Consider the following 9,814-nt stretch of genomic DNA (forward strand, 5'->3'; position numbering starts at 1 on the left):
GGGGGGATGGAGGGGATGGAGGGGATGGAGGGGATGGAGGGAATGGAGGGGATGGATGGATGGCTAGGTGGGTGGGTGGGTAGGTAGGTAGGTAGGTAGGTAGACAGACAGAGGTAGATAAATGAGTCTGTGGACTATGCGGTATGGCAGGAACTCAGAATGCTGAAGTGACAAGGTGGGAGGTAAGAGTAGAAAAATAAGAAAATCACAGGTCAGGAAGGGCTGAAGGGTTTGGATTATATCTGAGATCACTGGGGCTGCCAAGGGGCTGTAGATAGGGAGAAGATGTATTGGATGTGCATTTAGATCACTACTCTGGCTGCGACGTGTAAAACAAACTGAATGGGTCAAGAGGCAATGAGACCAGTCGAAAGAATATTGAAGATCTCTAGGCAAATGCCACAGAGGCCTGAAGTGGAGGTGACATGCCTTAAGGAATGACCAGGTATGAGGAGGGAGGGAGAAGAGACATTAAAAACATTCAGGATTGTAATCTAGACATTTGTACAGTTGCAGAAGAGATGCTGCCGATTCTTTGAAGCCACGTTTCTAAAGGAAAAGAATCATCCTAACAGACGCGGGGGTAACCAGGTCCTGAAAAGTTAAATGAGCTATTCATTTATTCATTCAACGAATATCTTATGGGTGTCTACATGTGCCAGGCGCTGCCATGCTGGGGAACAGACGCAGTCCCTGTCCTCAAGAATCTCGAGCGTAACAGGGTAGACGGACATTGAAAACACTTAACTGTGTGATATGAGTGATAATGTAAGAAGTGTAGTCTTCAAATGACACACAATTGGAATGTGCGGACTTCTAGGTTTCTTTTCATTTCTGCCATGGCAGTCAGAGCCACTTCTCACTTCTCTGAAGCTTAAATTCTTTATGTAGCACCAACCGACAATCAGGCATTCAGTGACATTTCAAGAAAACACTTTCCCATTGTTCATCTAAAGTGACTATCACACTGGAAACAAGTTCTTTGTCCTGCCATACTCCCAAATCTAATACATGACCTTCACTAAAGATATTCAAAATGGAATTTCACGAACCAAAAACTCACTTCATCCAAAATAATTGGATCAATGACAAAATTCACTTTACATCTAAACTATAACACTTGTCCCACAGACCCACATTTAATTTGTAAACGGCTGGTAAATTCCCTTTCTGCTGGACAAAGTGACGCAGGGAGAGAGACATCAGAACTCAATGACCAGTATCAACTACTTGCTGGGAGTTTTGCTGCTGCGTCTCTTTTGCTGCTGGAGCCTAGAATGAGTTCTCTCCCAGTGAGGAATAAGAAAGGCTTTGGGATCGCTGACAGCTTCCCTCCCAGAAATCTTCCTCCTGCTGCCCTCTGTCCTACTAACAGTACAGCTACCCAGCCATTCCCCGAGCAGAAACTTCAGAATCAGCTGTTTCCCCCGACCTCTGCTCCCCACCTCCAATGAGTCCTGTCAACGATACCACCAGCTGTGTACTGGTCTGGACCCCACTCATCCCCAGGAGCTGCCATAGTGAAGACTCTCTTACTCTTTCATCTGGCCAGTGTGGAGACCCCTCTAACTCATCTCCCTTCTCAGTGTCTCTCCCCATTCTTTCGTGACACGGTTTCCAGAGGCAGTACTCTAAAACACAGGAAACAGTCCCTTCCTGAGGAGAGACAGATGGGACTTTGAGCCCTGTGATGAAAATGTTATTGTAAAACAAATATATCAACAGCACCTAAGCGTAGTATAGCCTTAGTAAATAATTGTAAAATTAAAGTTTAAAAGCTCATATGTAGTTTCTTACTAGATTTGTGCCTACTAAGGAACTAATTAAAATCTCTAAATGATTTGCCTCAAAGAAAATAGGTTGTGTTTGGGTTTTTGGTGACAAATTTAAATGACTTCATTGATTCTTTTGATTGTAAAAGTAATACATGATCACTTAAAAAAACAGAAAAATCTACAGAAGATAATTTAAAATACTCATAGATCCATCCTCCCCAGATGGCTAATACTTAAGAACTTATTTTAATTGTATTATTTAATCTTCACCTCCCCCCCCCGAAAAAAAACCCCTATAAAATAGATGCTATTAATATCTCCCCCTTACAGAAGTTTAAAGAGAGTAAGTGGTTTCTGAAAAATAAGTGGAGCCAAAAATAAATATAAAATGTACCATAAAATGTATCTTTCCAGAATTTTGCTAGGGTGTTTCTGTGTGTATATATCTTTTAAAAATAAGATCAATCCATACATACTATATTATAGCCTGGTCCCCACCCTCAACTGACTAAGTCATGAACAGCTTTTCAAGTCAATTAACATCATCGCTTTTATTAAGAGCATACTCATATAAACCTGTTGATTCTCAACCTCCTGGCATGCCGCCTATGACAGAGCAGTCACATAACTGTTGGTTGAATAAATGCCATAATTTATGTACGCAAACTCCTGGCCAGGAGGGTAGGGGATGCCTATGGATTTGATCAACCAATGTATTACTCCCAGAGGATCCACTGTCCCACGGTGAACCTACCATGTTTCTCAAAGGGAATGTCGTCTTCTACAAAGGGTTCGAAATCTTCCCGCTGCTTTATCATGTAGTCCACTGTCTCTTGTCGGTGCTTGAGATGATTTCGTGAGTGTCCCTCCAATTGGTCACCAAGAGCTCTGAACAGGCAATTGCTGTCAAAACAAAAAAGCTTGTCAAAACCTTTTAAAAATGAACTTAGGTCATCTAAAACAATGATGCTTCATGCTAGGCCATCCATGGAAATCATCTACACAGAGAAAAGATAAAGCCTCAACTCTGACAGTCCACGATTCTTCCCAGATACCGAGGGGAGGGCAGTAGGGGAGATGTCCAACCATGTTACCTTCACAACGGGCAACAAACAAGGAGTCTATTCCCCATTTTCAAGCCGGCCGACTCAGGAAAGTCACTAAACTTCCCTGGAGCTGGTGATACACAAACCGCCTGAACTCAGGGTCCGGATATCACAGGCCACGCCTTGCCTAAGGACTCTGATTCCCGGATGCTCTTCCAAAGGTAAATTACATCTCCCCTCACTTTTTTTCTCAAATTTCACTATAGCTGCCCAGCTAACAAATCAATCACCAAACAAAGAGTACCCAAAATGCAATAATTTGTCAAGCTTCCAATACAAACAGTTGAACTCAGCAACCTATTTTAGTGCTAAGAACCCAGCGGAGAAGCGAAGGCCACGAAAGTGCTCGGATGACAGGCGTCTGCCGTGACAGCCTCCCTCCTCCCCCACTCCTGCCGCTCACCCAGAGAACCACAATGCTGCTGTTGCTCCCGCCAAATGAAAACTTCAAATGCTATTTTTATTTTGTTTTGTTTCTAAAATGCAAATGCTGGTAATAAACTTCATGAGTTATCTTTATTTTCAAACTCCTTGAAGGCTTCTAAAATTCCAAACTATATCACAGAGCCCAGATACACAGAGCCTGGAAGGAAACAAACACAATCTGGTATCCTTAAAACTAAGAAAATTAGGCACTCTGAAGCAAACAGTTGCCTGGTTTCACACCCAACTGTTTACTCTTCCAAATGAAAACCTATGGTCCTCTAATTCCAAAATATAAACTCATCATTCCAGAAAGACTTCAGACCTAAAAGCGTAGGAGGAAGAGGTTTTTTGTTTTTTAACGCAGACAAATGACTTTTCAGTAGAAAGTTATAGAGAGACAAGAATCTCTTCGAATGTACAAGGATGTGGTTTTATACTTTTTTTTTTTTTTTGCAGGGAGCGGGAGGACGGAGAATTTAAAGACAAAAGATTCTGTAAACTAGAAACCAAGAAGTTTTGCATCAATCTAAGGCAAAATTCTAAAGGGATTGGAATACAATTCTGTAACTAAAGTGTCTGTTGCTAAAATCTAACAATGGTGGTCTCTTTTTGACCACAGGGGGGAAATGTACGCTAATGAATAAAAGCATTCTCAATTTTAAGCTTTTCTCTCAAATTTTCTTAAAACTTTAGCATCTGCCACCATTCGTCTATTTCTTAATTTAGTGTAAGAGATGTGAATTAGCTCAATTATGTTTTTAGTTATTTTGCATTTAATATATCAAAATTCATGGTGTTCTACAGAAAGTAAGACTCTTTCTAAGAACTTTTAGTGACATGAGCTCAAATACATTCACCTGCACACGACACACACACACAGAAAAACACACAAATGTATGCAAAGAAAAAACACTGGGTTCACCACTTAAATATCTCCCGTGATGAGGGGCTGTTCTAAACACTTTCCATGCATAAACTGTGCTTAGTCCTCGCAGCTCTGAGATAGGCACTATTCTTGTGCTCCTAGAGTAACTCGTCCAGGGTCACAAAACTTGTCGACTGTGGACCCAGGATTCAAACTCAGGCACTAAATGTTAGCTGTAGTTAATCCTAAATAGTAGAATTAGGAGTAAATGTTAAATTATATACTATTTTAATATACTTTTCTCTATTTAACAAACTTTCCTGAGCTAACTAAAAAGAGTCAAAATGAAAAATTAAGATAGACAAATCACTTCCTTTTCTGAAAGAGCTGCATGTTAATGACACAGGAAATGTGAACAAACACTATAGCCAATCTGAGTTACCTCAGGGAGCCCTGCAAGAGCAGTCATGAAGCTCATGAGAACAAAGCAACTGTGGCCTAAAGGACCTCTAGGAGATCCTGCTGTTCACCGAGTCCACACCCTCACCCATCACACTCAGCAGGGCTCCTCCAATCGCACACTGTTTGCCACTTGGGGACAATTCTTTGCCGTGGGGGCCGTCCTGTGCACTGCAGGATGTTTAGAAGCATCCTTAGCCTCTAGCCACTGGATGCCAGTAGCACCACCACCATCTCCTCCCTTCCCCCTAGTTGTGACAACCAAAAAAGTCTCCAGACATTGCCAAATGTCCCCAAGGGGGCAAAATCTTCCTCACTTGGGAACCACTGTGCCACAGGGAGAGATGTAAAGGTCTTGCTTCTGAGTTCACAAAAACAACCAATTACCAAGTAGCATGTCATGGTTTGGGGGCGCGATTATTTAGTACGAGCCAATATTGTAATATAGACATCAAAAAATTAATGGGCTCCTAGGCTGCAGTACCAGTAGGCAATGTACAAAAACGGGGGGACAGGGGACAGGTTTTATTCTACTCTTTGAAGTCAGACCACAGATAGAGTACTGGGTACCATTCTGGTTACTACATTTTAAGAGACATCTCATTTCAGATGAGATGATGTGGTTTTAAAATGCATAATAGGAAGAATATAAACAACTAGTGACATTTAAGCTAAAGAAGGCTCAGGGGGACATGATAGCTGCCTCCAACTATCTGTCATGGTGAAAGGCATGTTATACTTGTACAGTAACACAAAATTAAAACACAGGAGCTACAGAGACATAGGTTTTGGCAAATAAAAGGAAAATTTATGTTAGCTGGACACAGACTGTATAAACTTGGGATTCTGTAAATTTCTATCTACTGGCAACCCTTAGGAATTGCCCGCATCTGTACTGCTCAATACGGTAGCCACGTGTGACTACTGAGCACCTGAAATGTGGTTAATCAGAATTGAGATGTGCTGTAAGTGTAAAATACTGGATTTTGAAGAGTGTTTTTAAAATGTAAAATTTCTCATTAAAATTTTTATATGTTGAAATATTTTAGATGTAGTGGCTTAAAATATATATCAAAATTAATTTCACCTGTTTTTGTTTTTTTAATGCAGTTACCAGAAAATTTTTAAATTACATACATGGCTGTCATTTTATTTCTATGGGACAGCGCTGGTCCAGACTACTGATTCTCAAAGTGTGGTCCCTGCATCATATGAGAACTTGTTGAAAATGAAAATTCTGGAGCCACCAACGCCTACTAATCAGACATTCTGGGGTTGGGGCCCAGAAATCCAGTCATATCAAATGTTTTAACTAGCCCTCCAGGTGATTACGTTACATGCTAAAGTCTGAGAAACACTAGTCTAGAATCAAGACTCTAATAAATCAGTGGTTCTCAATCACGGCTGCACATAAGACTCACTTATGCAACTTTTAAAAAATTATCAGTAACCTCACCCCACTGCCTCAGATTCTGGTGTAGCTGATCTAGGGGAGAACTCAGGCATTGTACTTTTTCCAGAGTCCCCAGGTGATTCTATTGGGCCATCAAGGTTGAAAACCACTGTGCTAGAAACAAAAGATGGGGCTGCTGTATTGGTGATGCAGGTAACTAACAGGCAAGATTATGTGTGCATACCTGTCGATCACTAAAATCTATGATTATAAAAACAAAAAATAAAACAACTTGTTTGGGACAGAGATGAATGGCTAAAATTAGTGATTCCTTAATGTTTTAATTTTAGACCACTACTAATTAGTAATGTTAATTCAGGGCTACATTTAGTAAGCTACAACTGGATATAGTTCAGAGAGATGCTAATATTATACTGCCTAATCCAATTAATGATTCTTTTCATGCTATAGCCAATGATGTTTTAAGGACAACATCAAGGTTAAAACATTTCTTTCTTGTTTTGAAATTGAATCCAATTTATGTGGGTCCACCCTCCAGACAACACAACAAATATGAAGGTGGCCTATGATGCATTACTAAACTCCATAAATAGCTCCCTGATTAACCTACGCTAAAATGACTCAAATCATGAAAAGGCTACCTTACAGGATACCAGCTAATTTGTCCCAAACACCTGGAGGATCCACAGTGCTTCAAGTTCCATGCCGCCAACAATGAATATGCCTATACAGCAAGATGCTCTCAGGCTACTCAATACTGTAATCAGACCAGAATGGGAAGATGAAGAGTGGACTGTCAACTATTTTTTATATTACTGTAACTTTATTATATTTCATCAAGAGTACTCAATAAATATTAACAAAAGAATATGTTGATACCTGCCAACCCATCACATACACAGGATCCACAACCCACTGCACATTGATGAAGCCTATCACCATAACCAAAAGCACCACAATACTGAGGAGGGCTGAACCACAGTCCATCTCATGGTACCCACGGGAAGACCTTGTTAGCTTCATGGAGTCCACTCAAGAGGAACTATCATTACCACTTTATCTAACACTGTCCAAATTAAAAAGACCTTGGAAATGAGACATGAGCATTTCAGTCAAGCTGGCCTCTGGCCTCCGCAGCCTCATTGCCCCTGACTTCTACTTTGTACCCTACACTCCTGTCATCATAAACAACTCATAGATCTCTTAAAAATAATATGCTCCTCAGCCTGGAACATTCTCTTGGCATATTCCTATTGCTCCTTCACGATCAAGTCTGAGCATGACCTCCTCTGAGAGGCACCTTGCACACTGTAGGTTTCGAGAATTTGCTGAATGAATGAGAAGGCCTCCTTGATCACTTCAGGGAGTTAGCCACTTCCTTCTCAATAGTGCCACTATAATCAGTCACTGTTAAGAACCTATCACACTGTATTTTAATTATTTATATAATCCATTCTCAAAGTGTGACCCAGTTCGGGGGAAGGAGTACCCCTGGGACCCTTTCAGGGTATCTGTGAGTTCAAAACTAAGAGGTTATTTACCTTTTCCACTCTCATTCCCTTCCAAATGTACAGTAGAGTTTTCCAGAGGCTGATATATGAGGTTATCACTCTGATAGATAATGGAATGTGTCTGTGGATTGTTTTAAATTTCTTTTACTTTCTAATATAGTAAATATTATGAGCTATAACCCATATAAACTAAAGCTCTTTGGAGTCCTCAGTAATTTTTAAGAGTGTAAATGGGTCCCAAGACCATAATGTTTGAGACCCACTGTTATATGTCTCTCTCTTACTTAGCTATGAACTCAAGTATCTTAGTCATCAATGTATCCCCAGTTCCTTGCTCAACCAATATTTGCTGAATTAACTAAAGGAAGTACGTTCTCCTCGGGGAGTCGGGGGACAGGTAGCACTCCCAAAGTTTCCCATAGCATTAGGAAAGCTCCCTTAAGATTTTAAAATTCCCTGTGGTGTGATTCCTGCTCATAAGCAACCTCTGTTGAGTATTTCAGTTTCCTGGGAACCTCCTAACATTGAGAATACACCATGCCCAGTATAGCAAACACAAGCAATCCAATCATTTCCAAGGAATAATCCCACCTCAATCCCACTGTATTCAACTGGTACTTTAGTTCATATAGTGGGGTCTTGTGCTTGTGAGTTAATAGTTAATAAACTTTACATTTGACAAAATCAAAATACTAGGTGAAAACAAAACCCAGCAAAGCAAGTCTTTAACTGCAGTGACTCACCTGAGAAAATGACCCTTTGAGCGGACCTGCTGAAGGTCTGGTTGGCCTTCCTCTATGATATTTCTATCATTCATTCATTCATTCATTCAACAAAAATACACTGAATGCCTCTATGTACTCAGTACTATGCTACTCAGTGGTGAAATAAAACATAATCGAACTCTAAATCCAATTTGCCTAAAGCACTGAGCATATGTAGGAAAGTTGGGAAAGGTAAATTAGGGCCAGTTCATAACAGTCCTGATTAATTACTGTTCTCCTTCCCTCTCCCCTACCCTTTTCCCTCTTCCATTCATGCTTCTATTTCCACGCCCCCTTTCCTGAAGCTATTTGTCCTTCCTTCCTTCCATTCTCTCCCTCCAACCCATTTATTTATCCCACGTTCCCTACAAAGCTGAACCGAGATTCCAGTCCAAACCTTAAGGAAGCTTGGGTAAGTACCTTTGCTTACAAAGGAGAAACTGAGGCCCATAGAATTAGAGAAGTTGCCTTCAGCTACCAGGAGGCCCTCACAGACCGAATTGCCCGGGTCGGGGGCAATACCCAACAGTGAAGACTCAAAGGAGGCAAAGGGTTCTACCGGGGGGGCTTATGTCTCGACTGGTCTGACCGTCATTACGACTGACTGCTGTACGCGCGGTCCCGCTCTTCGAATGGCTGGCTCCATCTCATCCTTGCAGGTCTCAGCTTTAATGTCACCTTTCAAAGAGGCCTTCCTGGACACCGATCTAAAGGAGACCTGCTCCAGGATTCTCTCTCTGGACCACTTTACACTTTCCTCGCGGATCTCTGTCACGATTAGGGCAATTTGAGATCACTCGAGCGTCCCGAGGGGAGGGGCCTCGCCGCCTCGCCTGCCGCTGGATCCTCTATCACTACAGAGCGGCTGGTGCTCGGGGCCGCCTGAATGAATGGGTGGACGAGAGCGGTCGACGGTCGCCAAGCCCAGCTCGTCCCCCCGGCGCCGCCTCCCGCGCTCCCGGGCCCGCCTCACCCGTCCCCCGGCACCTCCCGCAGCTTCAGCCCCAGGGCCTGCAGCTGGTTGGCGAAGCTCACAAACTCCTCTTCGCAGCCGCCGCCGCCGCCAGGCTCCGGCCGGTTCCGCCGCTCCTTGGCCAGGGCCCGGCGCGCCGCCCGCTCGTCCCGCTTGCGCTCGGCCTCGGCTTTCCGGCTGCCGCTGCCAGGCCGGCTCTTCACCGCCTGCTTTCGGGACATAGCCTTGGCCCCACGGCCCGCAGCGGCACAAGGAAAAGCCGCAGGATCGCAGACTCTGGTGCAGGGAAGGAGAAGCGGAACAGGGACGAAGCCCAGCGACGGCGACGCCGCCACCGCGCCGGCACCGACGCTGGGCACCCAGGTCACGTAACGAAACCCCGCCCCCTCCGCACGGCTTGATGGTCAGGCGCCATAGAGAGATCGCTGGGGGGCGGCTAGAGTGGCACCCGTCTTCATTTGCTCCACTCTTCCTCCTAGCGGTGGGTAGTAGGTACTCCAGGTGAGGAGCCCATGGCATCA

At 43.2% G+C, this 9,814-nt stretch overlaps 1 protein-coding gene across 5 annotated transcripts in view; it reads right to left on the reverse strand.

Moving 5' to 3' along the window:
- The window catches only part of OTUD3 (OTU deubiquitinase 3), a 27,537-nt gene extending 17,866 nt beyond the window's left edge, over window positions 1–9,671 (reverse strand). For 2 of the 5 annotated variants that reach the window (XM_025041306.1, XM_025041309.1), the window contains exons 1-2: window positions 9,294–9,670; window positions 2,530–2,678 (exon numbers count right to left, since the gene is read on the reverse strand). In XM_025041306.1, coding sequence (XP_024897074.1) covers window positions 2,530–2,678; window positions 9,294–9,514 — 370 coding nt within the window. In that variant the 5' untranslated portion in view covers window positions 9,515–9,670. Of the gene's footprint in view, window positions 1–2,529; window positions 2,679–8,299; window positions 8,389–9,293 lie in introns of those variants that run through there. The other 3 variants (XM_025041307.1, XM_006924494.3, XM_025041308.1) reach the window with 3 other exon arrangements.
- Between the last annotated feature and the right edge of the window lie 143 nt (window positions 9,672–9,814).

The sequence above is a fragment of the Pteropus alecto genome, unplaced genomic scaffold, assembly GCF_000325575.1.
Source record: "Pteropus alecto unplaced genomic scaffold, ASM32557v1 scaffold39, whole genome shotgun sequence".
Taxonomy (NCBI): domain Eukaryota; kingdom Metazoa; phylum Chordata; class Mammalia; order Chiroptera; family Pteropodidae; genus Pteropus; species Pteropus alecto.